Here is a 23,461-nt window from a genome sequence, read left to right on the forward strand (position 1 = left end):
CGACATAAAATCAATCAAAATATTGAAGTCTTTTAAAGTGTAAAGGTGAGGTTCAGTAGGTTACGTTATGGTAACATTCCATTTCTAACCGCAGCTGCACTACCAGTACTGAACGCGTTGCTGTCATTGTCAATTTCCATAGTAAAATTGACAATAGTGCAGCTGTCGTTGGAAATGGAATGTTACCCTTAAGGTGCAGTGGGTTCAGTCCAAAAAGTATGGGATAAGTCGTAGCGCTTATTTTATGTGGATCATAATACGGTTACAAAAAAAAGGAATAACAATCTTGAGGCCTTTTAGTAACTTTATCGATTCAAACTCTGACTAAACAACTTTCGCTTGATAGAAAAAAATTACAAACTTTTAACACGCCAATTATTTTTGTTTACTTTTTTTGCATATAAGCTATTAACATAAAAAAATCTTATAAAAATGCATAATGTTATTTTGATTGATTACTTTTTTTGTCCTGTCGGATGCAGTGAATGCTTGGCGTTTGGCGTGCCCGACCGTGGACCTGCCTTCCAAAGGACACATTCAGAGCTCGTGGGATGAACCTCTCTGTCGCCAGGTTCAGGCTTCACTCCTTGATTCTGCTGCTTCAAGCGAGGAGAAGGCCCGTCTCCTGGCCTCTTCCAAAACAGAGTCGGGTTATTGGCTTCATGCGTATCCCTCCAGTAACTGCGCTACCCTGTTGGACAATAACTCCCTACGATTGGCGGTTGGTCTCCGTATAGGGGCTGATTTAGTTGTCCCTCATCGCTGTCCTTGCGGAGCGGAGGTTGATAGTCGCGGTTACCACGGCCTTTCCTGCCGGAAGAGCGCAGGTCGCTTTTCCCGCCATGCCAGCCTTAACTATGTTATCCGCCGGGCTCTTGTCAGTGTGGGCGTGCCATCCGTGTTGGAGCCTCCCGGTCTTGTGCGTGACGACGGAAAGAGGCCCGACGGAATGACCCTTATCCCCTGGCGGATGGGACGGCCGCTTATTTGGGATGCAACTTGCGTGGATACTCTGGCGCCGTCCCATTTAGCCGCTACTTCTTTAAGGCCTGGCGGAGCGGCGGCAGCAGCTGAAGCCCTGAAACGTCGCAAATATGCTGGACTTTCGGGCAATCACTTGTTTTCGGCATTTGCGGTGGAAACTTTGGGCCCTTGGTGTCAGGATGCGCTCAGTTTGTATAAAGATTTAAAGAAGATGCTCCTTGACACCACCAGGGATCCTAGGGCGGGCTCATTCCTTGGCCAAAGAATTGGAGTTGCCATCCAGCGGGGGAATGTGGCCAGCATTATGGGCACCCTTCCGCAGGGATCGGATCTGGGGGACTATTTGTGTTAGTTTTAATTTAGTTTTTATTTAATTGTAAGTTATTTTATAAGGTTCGATTTAGATGTGTTGAAATGTATTTGTTTGTGTAACTATTTTGTGATTTGACAATCAGAAATAAATCCTTTTTTTGCAATAAATAAATAATATCAATGTTAAATTTTAAATAAGAACATAAGTCTTATTTTCTGCCTAGGTGACCTCAATATATCTCTATTTTCCATCTATTAGTTTGCAACCGGGATGCAATGGACATCTTGTTGCTACCGCAAAGCTATTTTCTGGTACGCCGCACTATAAGATAAATTGGACGTAGAAAGTATGGGGTAGTAATGCTTTAAAGTGTATTTCATCGTTTCAAGGATGACTCACGTTAGACCGGGCCGTGTCCGGGCCGAAGCTTCCGGGGCTTACTTTTCTATGACATGACAGGCAATCACGTGATGCTTTCCATAGAAAACGATGCGCCGGAAACTCCGGCCCGGTCACGGTCCGGTCTAACGTGAGTCATCTTTAATAGCTGTTATAACGGCCAGATTACTAAAGATTTGTCAATTCGTCCTCTCATTCTACAATAAATTCGATGACTTTGTAGAACTAGAACAATCCACTGCCGTATTCGAACTTCAAGATATTCACAAGAGACGACACGTACTAGATCCATTCTAAATACTTTATAGTTTAGGTATCAACTAGTTCTCTTTCTGCAGCGCAATTCGGGCAACCAATGTCAGTTTTACGTTAGATAGAGTAAGATATATATTAGATGTGAATTAGATCTCTAAGTCATATCCTGTGGAAATCGTTCAAGAGTATCTCCAGAATCGCGCAAATGTCATATTTGACAGGTTAGATCTTGAACATATCGTTATCGTATTTTGGTCATGTCTAATAGATGTCTATACTACATATTTCATAATTCGAATCGGGCCCCCAGTTGTTAATCGAATCAATATTGGTTACAAATTAAATAAAAAATACAACATTATAAACAATACAGGCAGGTACAAAACTGAATAAAATTATCCTTGTGTGTGCTTGACATGAGTAGCCTTTTCCTTATTAGCGGCATTAACCTTACAGTAGGTTAACTACACGTAATTCATACACGAGTCAGCGGGTTCGGCCATTACAGCCTGTGTGCACTTTAGCGTACGCAGCTGGTAGCCGAATAGAGTTAAAAGCTTCGATCCATCTTACGGAAAGTCGTCCACTTTGAGCAACCGCCGAACTAAATCATGCCCGTCCCGCGTTCGAGATCTCTGACCCGATTTCCAAGGGCCGGACTGCGTCACATTTCGTCTTAAGCTGTATGCCTGAGACGTGGAGCCGGCGAGCTGTGGACAGGCGAGCGCTCTGTTCGTCTACCCTCCGCAAATAGCACGATCTGCTTCACTACAGGGCCGCCGAGCGTCGTGCATCTCAATATACAAGCGAGGCGCTCTCAATCGATGCATGTAAGAACTCCATCACGTGTACCGAGATCGTTTGAACGTTCATTGCTCCGTACGCCATTCCGATGCAAAGTTAAAGTATTCGCTAGTCTCTGAAAGGGTTTTTAATGTATTATTTTGGCACAATGTTATATCTCGGCAGTGGCATCGCGCCAACAGCTAAAGGTTTAACGTGCCCACTGCTCCGCGAGATTCTTAAGTGATTTTTTGCATCGCACTCGCCGGCGGCAGTTTAACGAAGTAGCAAGATGTCGCAGAACCATTGACCCATATATAATCACGGTTATGATGTTGTTTATCGCTTGCCGTAAGCAAAGCTACTTAAGCACTTTGCAAAACACTTTGGCAGTTTTATTTCATTTATGTTTACTTATTTTTCAAGATTATTTCAGCTCCGTGTAGTTAACTATGTGCACCTAGGCTAATAGTTACTCCCAGAGGAGGTCGGTGACTTAAAGTAAATCCAGTAAAGTTTACTTTACTTAATGCACGAGTTAGTGATTAGGTAAGCATAAAGAGCTTGTTTGGGAAGTACAGTTGAGATAAGTAGGTATCTACTTGGTTTACTTTATGCAACTATGACCAATGTTTGACATAATGGTTACGTTCGCATTTTTCAGCTGGCAACTGTAGTAGGTAGCTGTTACTGTTGCAGCGTTGATGCGAACATAACAGTAACATGAAACAGTAACCTGCTGTGGTCGTAATTCGAATGTCACTATCGAAGCGTTTACGCTGACTAGCCGGCTGCGTTATTTGCAGCACCATATATTGAAATGTGGACTTATTGACACAAACAGGAATGATTGCGATTGGCTGCGTGAACTGTGGAATGCACCAGATCGTATTCAATAAACACGAGCATCATGATCCTTATCTAATGGGCACTTAGTTCCACTATAGCTTTGTAAATTGTGCTTTGGGCACAATATTGATGAGGGCATATCTACTATCGTACGCAGTTAAATAAAATAAAATAATAATAAATAAATATTATAGAACAATCTTACAGACATTGACTAAGTCCCACAATAAACTCAAGAAGGCTTGTTTTGTGGGTACTCAGGCAACGATGTATATAATATATGAATAGGTACTTAAATACATAGAAACAAACATGACTTACTGGGATTCGAACCCAGGACCATCACACTTCACAGGCAGGGTCACTACCCACTAGGCCAGAGCGGTCGTCAAGTTTATTGGTGGTGTTTTATACTGATGCTATATTCTATAAGTCGAAATACTTACATCAACGCTGATTCCAGTCTGCGAGAATACCCTCGTATTAGGCAGCTCCTTGGGCACGAAGCGGAAGAACTCCTGCGCACCGTGGTACCACTTGACCGTGTACAGCTGCTCGCCAGGGTCCAGGGTCCAGCGGCACCCGAGCGTGGTACCAGCGCCAACGCCGATGGCTTCTGGCACGCTCAGTTGAATGTCGCGGAGGCATAGAACACCTGGGTAGCAAATAAATAAATTATTATTGGGACAATCCTATACCACAGAATAAATAATAGTACTAGGTAAAGAAGGTTCACTCTCTAACAAAACCCGTCTACTTATCACGACAGATATGACCGCAAGGTGGCCCGCCGGACCAAACTTGCGACGGAAGAAAATACCTTCTCCTTATCTCATTTCCTCTGAAAAAATATACTTCCATGTAAAATTGTAAACATCAGACGCCTCGGCAATTGACGCGATTCGGGAAATGAATTAGGTAGAGATTCACTAGATATCAAATAGTAAAAATCATTCCCCGAATCGCGCCGAATATCACTAGCAATCATACCTAATTTCACGTGAAGAATTACGTCACATTTACAACTACCTATATCGAATTATTACAAACAATATCTTTTATTTATATTAGGCTTTTTATTTTAAGTTTATTTAGTTTACAGATAGTTTGTATTATTATTTTAAGCTAATTTAATGTTTTATATGTATTTACAAACATCGAAATAACAAGTCTACGTGATATTTTATATACCTACCTATTTTATTTTATTTATAGAACAAAGTAATAATAAAGTAAAAAGAAAGAGATACAATCTTGAAGATCGCTCATGCTGATTAGTGCATGCGAAATGAAATGAGTCGTGTCGTGCGTGAGACGCGCCTCAATTACCAATATGTAGGTATGATCGTCAAGGTCAGCTCAAAACCATACCGAATTGTTAAAATGGAATCAACCTCTCGATATCAATTCTGTTTCACGGAAGTTTTGTTATTAAATTATCAATTCTGTTAAATTTGTAACAAACAGCCGTAAAATGATCAGAGAATTGAACAACAATGTTTATCGATAGAATTTAATTACTTAGACCCTTCTGAAGCGTAGTGTTGATTTGTTGATCTTTCATGTCAGAACACGTGCCAAAGGCAATTGTGACTTGTTTTAATACCTAGCTGTCGTGACATGGCGACAAAATAACCATTTTGGTAAATGAATGAATAAATAAGTAAAACATGATTTATTCAAGTAGCTGTGACATAGGGGTCGTCCAGAAATCATGTGATCGTATTGGGTCTATTTTTGACCCTCCTCCCCCCCTGGTGATAGTTAGTGATTTTAACGCAATTTTTGAGTAATATTGTTGTTTTTGGCTTTCCCGCTTGAAAAAAAATTACTCGTGATATCTTCACTGACCCACCCCCTCTTCCCCATCGTGATCAATTGTGATATTTTTCTTACCCTCCCGCCCCCTCTAAACGATCACATGATTTCTGGACGACCCCATACGGATAAGCAGACGCATGGACGGACAGTTTAGTACCCGCAGTTAAATGTTACGACAAAGTATCAGAAATGATTACAAATATATTGAAATAGACATAGCAAATAAAACATCAGCCATGTCGCAAAATCTGCCATTTCACGTCACAATTCAAAAACAATATGAGATTGCTTACGAAGCAATGAACGACGTTATACATAGGTACAAATATATCGATAGAATTTAATTGTTCGACCCTCGTGAATAGTGTAGTGTTGATTTGTTGATCCATGGTATTGGGACACGGACGGATAATTGAAATGCTAATAATGTCGGGTACATCGCGTCATTTCGAACGCGATCGCTCGCCGCTCGCCGATGCGCGTCACGCTCCGAGGACCCTAAACTTTACTAAACGTTTCGGCTTTTGGGAAGTGAAACGTAGACGTAAGTAAAAGTTTGTTTTGATGGTAGGGATATGAATTTCGTTGAGGTCGGTAGGTAGGTTTATATACTTATCAGGATACACTTACCAGAAGATAATAATAATCCTAAGAATCATTCTGTGAAATAAGCATTCCTTTCACTTTCACTCTTTTTGAAATGACCATTTCACAGAAGAAGAGTCACTCTGTGAAAACATTTTGAAGCTATACTTTTCGACTTGAATGTGGGAGTAACCCGTTTGTAAATATGCTATAGCATATCGACTTCTTAAGAAATGTAGGTACTTAAATAAAAATCTTATATTTAACTTCATATCTCCAAATTTATTACACGAGTATTTCATATCAATTTATTTTCATGCCCCTGTAGACACGCATACAGTTAATAGTGGACTGCCGTCCACTAAAATCTAATAATAGCATTTCCTATTACCTCCTACCTACGTAAAAGGCGAACGGACTGAAAGCACGTACCGTTTCGCACATATAAATTCAGCGAACCTTGTTTTTACCTCTCGGATAGAAAACATTATTGTAAATAAGGTGGAACCTTGCTGTTGATCCGTTATCCGTCCCGACCAGAATTTCACGTAAGTAATCAAATCCTGGCCTTCATCTGTGGGTACCAAAGGTGGTCGGAATACATAAATCCAGAGATACGTGATCGAATTCAAGATCGACTCAATACACAATCCTGTAGGCATGAACTCATTACACTGTAACCAAATTCAATTTACTGTTCCGACCACATCATATCACATATTTCATTTCGGTAGCCAGTTTCTCGTATGACGAGCATTTATTTGATCGCTGTATTATGTGCAAATAAAAATATATGCGCCATTTGAGTTCGACATATTATGTTTATGAATATGCTCTCTCCGCAAACGGAATCTATATGTACCATATATCGATATATCGGTATAATTTGCGGGAAAGTAATATATTGTGCGATAATGTTGAAAGGTTCTTAGGTATGTATGCACGTGGAATGACTGTTTTAATGACAATTAACTAACCTAATTATATGTTGATTAAATTGAAGTTGTTGCCCTGATATTAATGAAATGCTAGTTATAGTCAATCCTCCTTAATAACATTCTTCATCAGAAATTTATCAGGAATGTTATATAAGGTTAAAGTTGAATTAGGAACTTCTCGTCCTATATTTGCAAATTGGGGTCTCAATAATTGAATTACCTTCATACGAATACCCTCTTACGTATCGCAATATCAACAATGAAATGTGTAAATATACCTAAGTAGCGGCGCGATTCAGGAAATGAATTACAAATTCAATAGATATGACACATAAGTACCTACCTATACTGTCTCCATAATTGTAAGCCTTCATTATTATTCCTACTATTAAGTTACTAACGGCGCGATTCGGGAAATGAATTAGAAATTCACTAGATATGAAATAGGAAAGATTGTGTGACGTTCCACGACAAAAGGTACCTTATGGCGGCTGGCGCACTGAGAGAAAAGTACAACAAAAATACACTTAGCGCCACTTGCACCATCCCACTAACCCGGGGTTTACGGGTTAAACCGTTAACCCAGTGTCAAATTGTACTGGTAACTATGGTAACTCCAGGTTTAACCGGTTAACCCCGGGGTTGTGAATGGTGCAAGTGGCCCTTAGAATTACAAAAATAAACTTAATCCCCACAAGGAGAGTTAATTAACTAATAGGAACAAATTGACTTTTGCAATTTCTATTAGTTCTTGCAATTTATATTATCTGTTTGTTGAAATTATATTTGGGATTACTGAGCTGTTTGTAGATATAAATAAACTTTACAGAAATAGTGAAACGTCCATAATTATTACTAAAACTTCATTTTTCCCCCAGTACAGAACTGTTTTTTAATTCCTGGTGATGATTTTTCTCTCAGTGCGCTTACGCTATTCTTAACGCCGATCCAATATTCAGCCGGGGCAATGGTACCTTTTGCCGCGGAACGTCACATATCTTTTCTATTTCATATCTAGTGCATCTCTAATTTATTTCCCGAATCGCGCCGTTATATAGTAATAGTAGGAATAATAATGAAGGCTTAGGTACAATGATGGAGACAGTATAGGTAGGTACTTATGTGTCTTTTTATTTCCTTTCTTCAGATGGTACAATAGTAGTTTTGGTTACAAGGGATCAAAATGATATATTTCTGTCAAGGGCGTGCATTGAATCCTGAATGAAGCGATGGATTCTACAATAAAGTAGAATCCTGAGCGTAATTAGGGATTCAAGTGTTAACGCCCAAGATTAAATAATTTTGATACCATGTGACACATACTTACTGCTTTTCACATCGACTATGAGGAAAATAAAGAAATCTTAGTGTTGACACAATCTGATGCTTAAACAGATTACTTAAGCTAAAAAAAAAACTGGTCAAGTGCGAGTCGGACTCGCCTTTCAAGGGTTCCGTACATCACATAATTTTCAACATTTTTTTGTACGTGAAACGTCTTGAAAAACCCGAATGGGTCAATCAAAAACCAGATGTAACATGAAGTTTTCTGGCGTGGTGGCTTATATCTTTACATCTCTGAAGATTAAATGCCGAACAATAGTACAAGTGTCCAAATGCGTAGAGCTGAAAACAGTGAAAACTCGAGCGTCCGACGGGTCGCGCTTCCTACAACTTCCGAAAGTGTTTTAAAAGCGAAGGCCGAAGAGAGATAATACGTACAGGATGGCCAAAAATAAAAGTGTATTTTCGTAGCCAGGGAGGTTTTGGGATTATACTGAGCGACTTTTAGTATGGGACCAACCCCGAAATCGCGAAAAAAGAAGTATCCTCCCATAGAAAACGGACCAGCCTAAATGTATGAAACAGCCAAATTTTTCCTCGCGATTTCAGGGTTGCACGTTGGCAACGGGAATACACTTAGTTTATTTTTTAGCCACCCTGTATACCTAGTGCTTTTTAAAACACGTAACAATAGTAACCTAATCAATCAGTACAGTCAGCAACAGAAGTTGCTAAGCGGGTGAGTGGTTTAAAATGATCTGGACGCGACTTTATAGTTAAGACAATAAGAGCATGTCAAGGTAATTTTGAACAACTTCTGCTGTTGACTGTACTACAAGTACCATTGCGGCTATGTGCCAGTTACAGCCTAGTCGCATTTTTTGTCTTCAGTCCGACTCACGCTTGAAGCTAAAGGAACGCCACTTTGGGACGCTTCGGGCCTTCGGCCTTATGCGGATATCGGCCTATGGCCTTCGCAATAGCTGTCTACATCACGTTTCACTTAAACCATTGCGGCTGTGTCCCTAAAAAACGTTAACCGCATTTATGTTCTTAAATCCGACTCACGCTTGACTCTAGATTTCTAATAGGTTTTCCTGTCATCTTTAGGTAAAGGACTATTTTGTGTATTTTTTTCAGAATTTTAGACCCAGTAGTTTCGGAGATAGAGGGGGGGGAATGGTCATTTTTTGTCTATTTTCTTGAATAACTTCTAAAATTTTTATCCTAAATTTATAACAAAAATATATTTGAGATTCCCAAAATGAGCTCTTTCGTTTGATATGTAACACGATATAGTTTTCAAAACTTTGTTTTTTAATTTTATCGTTTACCCCCCAAAAGTAGCCCCTATGTTTAAAATTCATTTGTTGACGTTACATATCCGTCTTTGGGTCACAGACTTACATATGTGTACCAAATTTCAACTTAATTGGTCCGGTAGTTTCGGAGCAAATTGGCTGTGACAGACGGACAGACGGACAGACAGACGCACTAGTGATCCTATAAGGGTTCCGTTTTTTCCTTTTGAGGTACGGAACCCTAAAAATGTACAAAAAAATGTAAAAATAGTGTGCTTGAACAGAAAAGTGTTACTTTGATCCCTCCTAGCAGGGAGGAAAAGTGCCACTTTGATCCCTCCTAGTAGGGAAGAAAAAGCTCATTTCCGAATAGGTGGTGTGAAAAATGTATTTTCCATATGGAGCTTCGAATTGAGTAGACAAGTTAGCGAATGCTGCGAAATGACAACTCAAAAGTTTAAAATATATTTAAAGAATACAACTGCGTCTATTAAAAAAATATTGCACTACTCAAAGTAAAAGCAACTTATTTAATTAAAGCGCTGTATTCGGTTTTACTGCTGCAAAGTGCAGTTACATTAACTAACTCAGCTTTATATGTCCACTGGCGATGGCAGACACTTTTTATGACCTACTTAGTTAATACTTTAGTTCTGAACTTTGACTTCACATTCCATTCATTTCTGTTCCAACCCTTTTTGTAATAAATTTCTCCTAAAATAGGTTTATCGCCCGTAGTTCCTGTTTCATCAACAAAACCTCTTCCGTAATATACTTAATTTCCAAACACATTTTTCTCTTAGACACCCATAAATGTCGTGATAGAAATAATTCACGGAAAGTTTTTTCTACAGAGTGGCGTTTTCGATTGTGACTATTTGTAAAGTCATGCCCGATAAATTGTACCTATTCGTACTTAATGTAATTTTATTGTGAAAACGTACCGTTTGTTCAGAATACGACTTTTCAGAAATGCTGAAGTGTCTTATGTTTTTTGGTATAAATTTTCTTTAAAATTATATTACCTATATTACCTATAATATTACCTATTTAAAAAAATATTTCTCCAATATAAATGGACTACTTTCAGAATGTCTCTCTACTTTTATGCCTAAACTAATAAATTATTATTATAACAAGCTCAGCATAGAGACTTCAAGTTTTATCAGCTATTGACATCGATATAAATTGTGCATCGATTTACCTAGTCCGATGAACCGCGCCAAGCACAATCATTCATTCTGAATCGACCGAAATCCTATTCCTACAGCTCAGATGCAGCTTGCAGTAGGTCTCGTAGAATATTGCCTTTCGAGCTCTCGACGTAGCCTTCAATACCTATAGTATCTAACACACTAATATCCAGTTCGGTATTGTACAGTGATCGTCCATTTTCCAGCATTTTTGGTGCAGCGGAGTGGTGTTAACGGAATTAGTATAAATAATTTCAACCCGAATGATTAATTAGCGTTTTACGTTAATATTAACCTTAATTTACCATTTTAGTTGAAATTATCTATACCAATTCCGTTAACACCACTCTGCTGCACCAAAAATGCTGGAAAATGTACGATCACTGGTAATGTACGAGTATGAACCAGGTTTTGGTTGAAATAAAGTGTAGCTACTTTTTTCATACTATTATTTCTGTACCCAGTGATTCACAGCAGTGAATAGAATTGCATAATATCTATATTACACATTATACTAGAGGTGTACCAACAATAGCAATATAGGTACCGGGTGTGGCCTGTAATATGAGCAAAAAAGTAAACAGTAGGCTGTACTCCTCATACTGACTAACATTTGTTCAGCAACTTTTAAAAATTACTTGTGGTTTGATTTTTAATACACTTTAAAGTTTATTCTAAGACGCAATGTATTGCGAATTTTGTTTTGTTTAAGGCGTGACAAGCAACGTCAATCACAATGATATGGCGTGGCGATGGTGTCCATTGAAAATAATATTTATTTTGTATGAAAAATAGCGTGGGGCTAGCCTAGCTAAATAGGGCTAGCGTGGGGACTATAGCCCAAGCCCTCTCACGCATGAGAGGAGGCCTGTGCTCAGCAGTGGGACGTATATAGGCTGAAATGATGATGATGATGATGATGAAAAATAGGGAGTCTAAATAATTCATCGTTTTTAAAAGTTGTAGAACAAATGTGTCACCGTTTGAGGAGTACAATCTATGTTTTAATTATTTGCTTGTGTTACAGGCCACACCCGGTATGTACCTTGCTGACTTGGTGTCAGCGCTACGCGTCCGCACCATGTATAATAAATGAATCGCCCTGCGTGTTCCGCACCAATAATTCTCTACTCCGGCCGAGAGAGATTGGCACTTTACAGAATTTTGCGAGAACTGCGGCCTCTTCTGGGAATTCCGATAATCAGCTTTACTTAAGGGATTGGATTCGAAAACTCGATTGTATCCGGAGTGATTTTAATAATTCATCACCCTGTACATTCATTCCGCCTTAAAGTAAGAAAGGTCCAATCTTTGAGAAAACGTACTGCATTAGTCAATCTAAATAAAATGTAAATAAAGTAATTTTAATAGCTGAATATGTTTTCTTCGACAAATATTGTAGGAATTTTTAACGTAAGGAAACGACGTACAAATATAAAAGTTTTCGTAAACTTTATTTAATTTTAGGGATAAAGGTCTTTGCTTGAGTATTAGGAGTGAGAAATTAAATAAGGCAATTTAAAAACAATTGGTCTAGAAAGGAGCGATATTTAAGCTATAAGTACGTTTGCAACCGTTAATAAAGATTACGGAACAAAACTGACCATTTCGGCATACAGAATAATACTTAATTCAGAATGTAAATTTTTAATAACTAACTAAACAGATACAAGTACCTAATTAAAAATCAGTTTGTTAGGGATTTGATTCGTTTGCTTAACCATTTCCCAAAACCAAAACAAACTCAATCATTTGTTTTTAATTCTGCAACATACATTGAATTTCAATCCTATGCCCAACACGCCAACCACATATTTTATTACGCTTTCCGAGTAATTGTTCTATCGATACAACAAATATTTTATTTTTGTAAAAGAAACTTAGGGCCCGATTCGGATTTTGAGATAGACATCTATTAGATATCTTTTAGACATCACCAAGATACGATAACGATATGTTTAAGATCTAACCTGTCAAATCTGACATTTGAACGATTTCCACGGGATATGACTTAGAGATCCAATTCACATCTAATATATATCTTACTCTATCTAACATAAAAGTGACATTGGTTGCCCGAATTGCGCTGCAAAAGAGAACTAGTTGATATCTAAACTATAACGTGTCTAGAATGGATCTAGTACGTGTCGTCTCTTGTGAATATTAAAGAATTAATAAATTTGGGGTTGCATTGTCATACCATCACTTCACTACACCTTACAAAACAAAGTCCTCCACCGCGTCCGTCTGTTCGTGTGTTTGTGTGTTTGTTCGCAATAAACTCAAAAACTACTGTACGGATTTACATGCGGTTTTCACTTATCAATAGAGTGATTCTTAAGGAAGATTTAAGTGTATAATTTGCTAACCCGTGGGTCGCTAGTTAAGTTATAAGTAGGTACCTTTTCTTGCTTAGAATTTAAATGGAACTAGGGTGGTGCCGAATTTTCTTCAGCACCAATTGTAAGTATTCAGCATAATCATGCGTGAACATTACTGAGTACTACTGGAACATATCTAGACGGCAAATAATAATAAGTAAACTTGCACTTACTTCCACCAAGCCATAAAACGACCGCAGCGAAAATGGAAGCCATGATAGCGATGCGTGTGTAGTATGTGCGTTAAGCCGCGCTCACACGTCACGTCATCACCGTCTCGTGGCGGCTTCGCCCCTTCCGATTCCTCTTCATTTTTAATACCACTTTCCCAATATTGGAAACTTCTCGGGCATCGTGAAATATTACAAGCTATTGAGTGCGCGCTCGAACCACCTCCGTGTTCTCAGGTGACCATGAGTTCTGGAACAATAAGAAAATTGGAATTTAACAGATGTATGAAACTCCTTTTTTTATGTGACTACAGATCGATTCATTCATGAAGACACTTGCTTTGGTTCGTATTGTCATGCTATTGAACTATATTGACAAATCTTTAGTAGCATGACAGTAAGTACGAACCAAAGCACGTGTCTTCATGAATGAAGAGTCAGTAGTCGTAGTATAGATAGTGTCACTACGACAACTAGACCTTAGTTTTATTGCATTACGTACGTAGTTAATTGTAGTCAATGCAACAGATTTTCTGAATTTTAAACTTTCGCAAGAATTTTAGCCTTCTGTAAGAGTTCATGGTACTAGGCAAAGTTCTCAAAATGTACGATATAGTTACGCTTATGTATATATTTAGAATAGCTGATACGAGATATCCTCTATTAATTAGAACAATTAGCATCTAATTAGTGTTATTTGATGTTCTACAGAAATCCTGTTTTTGAAAAACATTTTATCAACTAATAAATGTGATTTATAAGAAAGAAGAAAAATATAAGGTTTAAAAAATAAGAAGGTACTTACTCTAAAACGTACCTCAATGATTAATATTTACATTCAATTAAAAATATTTTACTTAACGATCTTCCTTATTTCACTATAAATTATTCTCAGCGCTCGTTAATTTATTTAGAGGTGTTTTTATTCGTAAATAAATACAGTCTGTGGCCTGTAATACGAGCAAAAAATTTAACTGTAGGCTGTACTCCTCAGACTGACCAACATTTGTTCAGCAACTTTTAAAAATAACTTGTGGTTTGATTTTTAATACACTTTAAAGTTTATTCTAAGACGCAATTTATTGCGAATTTTGTTATGTTTCAGGCGTGACAAGCAACGTCAATCACAAAGATATGGCGTGGCGATGGCGTCCATTGAAGATAATATTTATTTTGTATGAAAAATAGGGACTCTAAATACTTCATAATTTTTAAAAGTTGTTCAACAAAAGTGTCATAGCTTGAAGAATACAATCTATGTTTTAATTATTTGCTCGTGTTACAGGCGGTATATCCCACGTTCCTCCCTCCCTCCCTCCCTTTAAAACAACACATTCAAAAACCGTTCCAAGTTAACCTATAAACCATAAAAAACAAATTGCTAGCACGGTTAACGGCGCCAAAGAAAAGCGAACTGTTTTCAATGGCAATAAAAGTAAAAAGATCTTTTCATTAAACGTATTGTGGACGTGTAGGATTTATCGCCTCGCGAGACACTCCATTCACGTTGCGTTTTGTTGTCTCGAGATCGATTGGCTCCGAATAAAATACATTCGCCGTTCGCCAATTGAATGGCGTACCCCGGTGCTATGTTTCAGGGAAGCGGCACTTTTTCAGGCAGAGAGAGGACTAATGGCCCGCGCTAGCCCCGACTTTCAATAAATGCTCCGCGTTGTCCCCACGCTAATCTATTCCCCCTCCCGAAATTATGTCTGAACTTCCCTTTTTTCAGTGATTTAAAGAAATGCGATTTGAATTTAGATTTACATTGTTTGTTTTGCTTTAGCTTGTAATACTGCGAATTACGTCTATGTTCTTTTATAATGTAAACGGTTGTATCGCCTTTGTACAAAGCGCAATAAAGCAACCCAAGAGAGAACAATGTTTTTAATTCACGATCGTTTTTGAACTTTAATTGTTTGTATTTTGATTTAACGTGGGAGAAAAAAATACTTGTATTGAAAATTATTTCATTATAATGTAAGCAAAAAATATATTTGAATGCAAAATAAATAGTTATAATCAAAGCGTCTTCACACTCTTCATTCAGTAACTTATTTGAACCCGGGACCATCAGCTTCATAGGCAGGGTCACTACACTACCCCAGACAGGTCTAAATACCCATGGATCATAAGGCAACAAATACCCATAGATTAATGTCATATCGCTTAAAAAAAAACAACGGGTTGCACTCCGGGAGTGCCGACACGACAGAAGTGAAAACTCAATGACTAGTCCAAAATGTCTGCAGCACTATGCATAATTGACTCATCCTCCTTTCTATTGAAAAACTTTAGTGCCGAAATTGCTGGCCAGTGAGCTTAAATTTGTAGTGTTAATTGTTTAAAATTCGAATAGAAATTGTAAAGTTACCTTGCAGACCTCGCATCTAAATATATTTGGTCATGATATTTTGAGTTTTATTCACCAGTACTAGAGTTCACTTTTATTAGCAATTTCATCTATATTTGAGTGATATAAAGAATGTAACTGTGAGATCCTCGTATTTCAGCCCGTACAAGATTAGAACATTGAGCTTTATTACATAATATTAAAGTCCAGTTTTTAATAATTGATCTGATTATGATACGTTATGACTAAAGCTTTTTTGGTGAATAACATTGTCCGTGACACATGACGTCAGCGTTACGTTACGCGTTACGCTGAATCGAGTTTATCATTTTTTCCCCACCTCAAAAAGTGCTCAGCGCCGCTAAAGAAGTTTTCACTTCAAAAAATATTCATCTTAGATACACAAGACAATACTCGTAACAGCTTAACTCAGCCCATGCTAGCCACATTTACCCGTATATCACGTTGTGTTAGAAATTGGCAACACACTTTACCCTCATTATAGTTTACCGTATTAACGCTACCCCGCGTGCTAGTAAGTTTCCATTACGGCAAAGTTGTAAGTAAGCACCTGAGCCACCTAGATCCTGCGTTGTGGCGCGGTACGGCAAACACCCGAGTGGGGCGTCGTTGTTTGGCAAGCTGTCTAACTAATTGCCGCTCTACCAGCATGCTTCGCTCTATCGCGTGCGGTGGCAAGTGAAAAGCGATTAACCATTTTTCCGTTTTTTCTTATACTAACTAAAAAATAAGTGTTCCGTGAACAAAGTTTTGTACGGAATACTAATTACACTGTAAATATCTCAGTAATGATAACTTGTTTTATCATTGCTCGAACATATCAGTATAACCTACAAGTCGGTAAGTTTACACGCATGTAACGTAGCGAAGCGTTCTTGTTTGGCAAGCTGTCTAAGTAATTGCCCAGCCACCAGTAACTCTGGTGATTACGGCTGTAAGTGAAAAGCGATTATAATTTTATGTTACAAGAATCTTGAGTTTCATTACCTCTATTCCTAGGTAGGTATGTACCTAGCACAAGAATCAAACGTACGGAACCCTAAAAAGAAATCATTGGGGAAAACGACCTGTTTCAAAATGATCAGAGTACTCGTACTGACAATTAACATGCCTTTAAATACCCAACTGCTTTTTTAATACTTTATTTTTCAACAGATCTGGAATGCTGGTATATGAACCTAAAAAGTAGGTAGTACAATTGTGGATTATGATACAAATGAAAATGTATGTACACGTATAGGTAGCTGCAAAATTGCATACCTACTATGAATGGAATTTTGCAGCTCGTTGTACCATCTCGCTCCGCGATTTTTACGCCATTTAGGGTCCTAGCTAAATTGGTTGTCCCTTAGTTACGATATAGAATGTCCAGTTTTGCTAAAACCCTAAATGGCGCAACAAGGAGCGTGACTGTACATTAAATATAAATAAATTAATAGTAGAATCTGGTTATTTACATGTTTACTGGACTTATTTTATCATGTATATTATTATTGTATCATTATAATTATATCATTATTCTCTTTATTTATTTTTCGTCTTAAGTTAGGTTGCTTATAACATGAATATAAAAGTAAAATACAAAAGCACATAAAAACAATAAAAAAATATTATTATCATTATTTATTTATTTGTATATTACATGTGCATTGTTCATTAAAAAAAAGAAATTTTCCTAACCAACATTAAGTTATCTGCTTCTTACTTGGGCCACCGCACCCGGGGCCCAGCTTGCTGCATTTGAAAGTTGTGTGAAGGAGTTAACAGATCTCGAACAGGTGCTCAAGCCTCGATCGCACAACGTATGGTCGATATAGTATTCTAAACTTTACCAGTTGCCACTTTGTTGGCAATTGGCTATTTCCATGTTTATTGGACTTATTTATCATTGATTTCATGTGCATTGTTTAAAAAAAAAAACATAATTTCCTAACCAACATTAAGTTATCTGCTTCTTACTTGGGCCACCGCACCCGGGGCCCAGCTTGCTGCATTTGAAAGTTGTGTGAAGGAGTTAACAGATCTCGAACAGGTGCTCAAGCCTCGATCGCACAACGTATGGTCGCTATAGTATTCTAAACTTTACCAGTTGCCACTTTGCAGATCGCTCACGTACTCGCGCCGTTGCAGGCAAAGATGTTTCTACATTGTCTTGCCACGTAACTTTATTTGTTACGTAACTACGTGTGACGCGAGCTATTGTTAGTTATATAATACAGTAAGAACCTGTACATTACAGGTGGATACTTTATACTTAAGAAGAGTTTAAAGGCAGCAGCATAAATAAAACCTAACACATATCAATATTTACTTATTCTCTTTTTGAAATTAACCCTGGTATTTTACTTTCATAAGCAAATTTAACAATCGTCTGCTGAATAATATAACTTGCGAATATATATATGTACCTGTTAAGGTATAAAATTAGTTTATATACACTGTCATTAAAATATACTTATATTAATAGCTACTGATCTAGGTCTACTTACTTCTTGATAAATATCATAGTGGTCTTTACTTTTTCTTTAAAAACATTCTTTGATAAGTTTTTCCTTTAACTATAGTTAACAGGTCATTTGGAACGTACACTGACATCTGAATGAATAAATTTAGCTATCGTGCGTATCGCTCGCGCCTAGACATCTACAGACAAGTACGTGCGAAATGCACGATAAATGAATGACGTCATTTAGATGTCATTTTGATATCAGTGTACCTACGTTCGAATTGGCCTGCAAGTCAAGTTACTGGTATAGCTAACATTTTTGAATTCGCTACCTCTAAGCAATTCTAACAGTGTTCCAATTTAACTTGGCCTGATTCTCAAATACAAGTAATTCAATATTTGCGTCAATTTCAGTTGGAAGGCGAGCCGCAAACAGTTCACAAGTTACTTGTTACCTGCCCGTTACTGCACATACTGCAGCGGGATTTACTTGAATCGATCGCGATTCAACACAGTTGTACCTACCATAGACATGTTATGTAGGAATGAAATACTTATTATGTAACCTATGAATATTGTAGAAACATCGCAGTAATCTAAAAGTCCTAAAACTACGATTCCGATGGCGTTTTTAGGGTTTAGTGTGTCACACCTTAAACCCTCCTCTCGTGTACAGTCACCTGCAATAATATGTTACACAACGAAGGCCGCAAAGATATCTGACACGATCTTATTTGTAGAGCCATAAGAGCGTGTCACATATTTTTGCGGCCTTCGAAGAGTAACATATTATTGCAGGTGATTGTACCTAATCATATAAATACCATAGAGTTATGAAATAAAAGAGTAAAGTTTAAGAAAAATAATAGTTGTCTGTAAAGTCGGTTTACTGACGGTATTTTTGCGTGATAACACTGATAACGTCATAAGAAAACATTACCATTACATTATGTAACGTTACTCGTACCATAGAGATCCTTCTATAACGTTACCATGGAGATTTGTCCACAACGTGACACTTTTCGTGCATGCTACCGGTCCGGTCGACTTTATCACGTCAAAAAATGTGCCTTAAATTTGACAGCCAAAGTAGATATCGCTGTACGGGTGTACGGCTACGTTCATTATGTGGCAAAGTGTGGTCTCTAGTTGTCAAAAGATGATGTTTGACAATTTAGTTATCATTAGACAAATATACATAATTGAGCCGCGTTCGGTTGTCAAACTCCGGGGCACAATTTTCTCTTAAACTTTACACCACAATCTGAGGTAAGTAAATACGTAGGTGTTGTTTTCTAACACCAACCTGCATTTATTTTAAGTCAAATCTTAATAGCCACGAATATCGACTTTCATTGATTACTCTTATTAAATCTCTCGCCGAGCAAGGGCCACATGTTGTCACGTGTCAGGCAGAGCAATGGCGGCCAGCGCTGACCCCTCTCCCCCGTCGATACGTCACCGACACTTGACACTTTATTTTATCACCCACTCGTTTACACTTCAACGAACTTTCTGCAAAATTGCAGACAATATCTCAAGATTTAAAAGATAGGAAAACATGCGACTGTTAAAGGATCTCAACAATATTTCTAGAAGATAAGAATATTTAAAGCGTCTGCGACGGGGTGTAGGCGTAAGAGGTTTATTTGCTTACCGCATATACGCTGGAATAATTTTTAAGAAAAAAAAACCGACTTCCATGGGGGCCGATGAAAGATTATTGTAGATGGTACACTATGTAGAAAAGGAGGTAAAACCACCCACTTTTCTACTAGCATTTCGCTTCTGTATAATGGCTCCTCTACAGGATGGGCCAACGCCGGCCACTCCAAGGGACGCAGCCATGCGGTAGAATGAGATTGCAATATCACTTGCTCCCTCTAACGCATAAATGCGTCCCTTGGAGTGGCCGGCGTTGGCCCATCGTGAAGAGGAGCCATGAGGGTCGTAGTTCTAGCCTAACCTAACCCACTCCTCAGATAGCAGTTCGGTTCTGTGCGGATCGCAGTTCGAACCTAATCAAACCCACTTTTCAAGTAGCATTTCGTTTCTGTAAGGCTCGCAGTTCTAACCTAACCTAATTCTTGTTCGGTTCTAAGAGTAAAGTTTAAGAAAAATAATGGTTGTCTGTAAAGTCGGTTTACGGACGATATTTTTGTGTGATAACGTCATAAGAAAACATTACCATTACATTATGTAACGTTACTCGTACCATAGAGATCCGTCTATAGCGTTACCATGGAAATTTGTCCACAACGTGACACTTTTCGTGCATGCTACCGGTCCGGTCCGGTAGCATGCACGAAAAGTGTCACGTCTTATAAATCGATGAACACCGGGTGTTCATCGATTTATAAGACTTTATCACGTCAAAAAATGTGCCTTAAATTTGACAGGTAAAGTAGATATCGCTGTACGGGTGTACGGCTACGTTCATTATGTGGCAAAGTGTGGTCTCTAGTTGTCAAAAGATGATGTTTGACAATTTAGTTATCATTAGACAAATATACATAATCGAGCCGCGTTCGGTTGTCAAACTCCGGGGCACAATTTTCTCTTAAAATTTACACCACAATCTGAGGTAAGTAAATACGTAGGTGTTGTTTTCTAACACCAACCTGCATTTATTTTAATTCAAACTTTAATAGCCACGAATATCGACTTTCATTGATTAGTCTTATTAAATCGCTCGCCAAGCAAGGGCCACATGTTGTCACGTGTCAGACAGAGCAATGGCGGCCAGCGCTGACCCCTCTCCCCCGTCGATACGTCACCGACACTTGACACTTTATTTTATCACCCACTCGTTTACACTTCAACGAACTTTCTGCAAAATTGCAGACAATATCTCAAGATTTAAAAGATAGGAAAACATGCGACTATTAAAGGATCTCAACAATATTTCTAGAAGATAAGAATATTTAAAGCGTCTGCGACGGGGTGTAGGCGTAAGAGGTTTATTTGCTTACCGCATATACGCTGGAATAATTTTTAAGAAAAAAAAACCGACTTCCATGGGGGCCGATGAAAGATTATTGTAGATGGTACACTATGTAGAAAAGGAGGTAAAACCACCCACTTTTCTACTAGCATTTCGCTTCTGTATAATGGCTCCTCTACAGGATGGGCCAACGCCGGCCACTCCAAGGGACGCAGCCATGCGGTAGAATGAGATTGCAATATCACTTGCTCCCTCTAACGCATAAATGCGTCCCTTGGAGTGGCCGGCGTTGGCCCATCGTGAAGAGGAGCCATGAGGGTCGTAGTTCTAGCCTAACCTAACCCACTCCTCAGATAGCAGTTCGGTTCTGTGCGGATCGCAGTTCGAACCTAATCAAACCCACTTTTCAAGTAGCATTTCGTTTCTGTAAGGCTCGCAGTTCTAACCTAACCTAATTCTTGTTCGGTTCTAAGAGTAAAGTTTAAGAAAAATAATGGTTGTCTGTAAAGTCGGTTTACGGACGATATTTTTGTGTGATAACGTCATAAGAAAACATTACCATTACATTATGTAACGTTACTCGTACCATAGAGATCCGTCTATAGCGTTACCATGGAAATTTGTCCACAACGTGACACTTTTCGTGCATGCTACCGGTCCGGTCCGGTAGCATGCACGAAAAGTGTCACGTCTTATAAATCGATGAACACCGGGTGTTCATCGATTTATAAGACTTTATCACGTCAAAAAATGTGCCTTAAATTTGACAGGTAAAGTAGATATCGCTGTACGGGTGTACGGCTACGTTCATTATGTGGCAAAGTGTGGTCTCTAGTTGTCAAAAGATGATGTTTGACAATTTAGTTATCATTAGACAAATATACATAATTGAGCCGCGTTCGGTTGTCAAACTCCGGGGCACAATTTTCTCTTAAAATTTACACCACAATCTGAGGTAAGTAAATACGTAGGTGTTGTTTTCTAACACCAACCTGCATTTATTTTAATTCAAACTTTAATAGCCACGAATATCGACTTTCATTGATTAGTCTTATTAAATCTCTCGCCGAGCAAGGGCCACATGTTGTCACGTGTCAGGCAGAGCAATGGCGGCCAGTGCTGACCCCTCTCCCCCGTCGATACGTCACCGACACTTGACACTTTATTTTATCACCCACTCGTTTACACTTCAACGAACTTTCTCCAAAATTGCAGACAATATCTCAAGATTTAAAAGATAGGAAAACATGCGACTGTTAAAGGATCTCAACAATATTTCTAGAAGATAAGAATATTTAAAGCGTCTGCGACGGGGTGTAGGCGTAAGAGGTTTATTTGCTTACCGCATATACGCTGGAATAATTTTTAAGAAAAAAAAACCGACTTCCATGGGGGCCGATGAAAGATTATTGTAGATGGTACACTATGTAGAAAAGGAGGTAAAACCACCCACTTTTCTACTAGCATTTCGCTTCTGTATAATGGCTCCTCTACAGGATGGGCCAACGCCGGCCACTCCAAGGGACGCAGCCATGCGGTAGAATGAGATTGCAATATCACTTGCTCCCTCTAACGCATAAATGCGTCCCTTGGAGTGGCCGGCGTTGGCCCATCGTGAAGAGGAGCCATGAGGGTCGTAGTTCTAGCCTAACCTAACCCACTCCTCAGATAGCAGTTCGGTTCTGTGCGGATCGCAGTTCGAACCTAATCAAACCCACTTTTCAAGTAGCATTTCGTTTCTGTAAGGCTCGCAGTTCTAACCTAACCTAATTCTTGTTCGGTTCTAAGAGTAAAGTTTAAGAAAAATAATGGTTGTCTGTAAAGTCGGTTTACGGACGATATTTTTGTGTGATAACGTCATAAGAAAACATTACCATTACATTATGTAACGTTACTCGTACCATAGAGATCCGTCTATAGCGTTACCATGGAAATTTGTCCACAACGTGACACTTTTCGTGCATGCTACCGGTCCGGTCCGGTAGCATGCACGAAAAGTGTCACGTCTTATAAATCGATGAACACCGGGTGTTCATCGATTTATAAGACTTTATCACGTCAAAAAATGTGCCTTAAATTTGACAGGTAAAGTAGATATCGCTGTACGGGTGTACGGCTACGTTCATTATGTGGCAAAGTGTGGTCTCTAGTTGTCAAAAGATGATGTTTGACAATTTAGTTATCATTAGACAAATATACATAATCGAGCCGCGTTCGGTTGTCAAACTCCGGGGCACAATTTTCTCTTAAAATTTACACCACAATCTGAGGTAAGTAAATACGTAGGTGTTGTTTTCTAACACCAACCTGCATTTATTTTAATTCAAACTTTAATAGCCACGAATATCGACTTTCATTGATTACTCTTATTAAATCTCTCGCCGAGCAAGGGCCACATGTTGTCACGTGTCAGGCAGAGCAATGGCGGCCAGCGCTGACCC

At 38.6% G+C, this 23,461-nt stretch overlaps 1 protein-coding gene across 1 annotated transcript in view; it reads right to left on the reverse strand.

Moving 5' to 3' along the window:
- The window catches only part of LOC134666000 (uncharacterized), a 43,154-nt gene that overhangs the window by 12,794 nt on the left and 6,899 nt on the right, over positions 1-23,461 (reverse strand). The window contains exons 2-3 of the mRNA XM_063523071.1: positions 13,260-13,506; positions 4,030-4,238 (exon numbers count right to left, since the gene is read on the reverse strand). Of these exons, the coding sequence (XP_063379141.1) occupies positions 4,030-4,238; positions 13,260-13,302 (252 nt within the window). The 5' untranslated portion in view covers positions 13,303-13,506. The remainder of the gene's footprint in view (positions 1-4,029; positions 4,239-13,259; positions 13,507-23,461) is intronic.

Source organism: Cydia fagiglandana, chromosome 7 (assembly GCF_963556715.1).
Source record: "Cydia fagiglandana chromosome 7, ilCydFagi1.1, whole genome shotgun sequence".
Classification (NCBI taxonomy): Eukaryota; Metazoa; Arthropoda; class Insecta; order Lepidoptera; family Tortricidae; genus Cydia; species Cydia fagiglandana.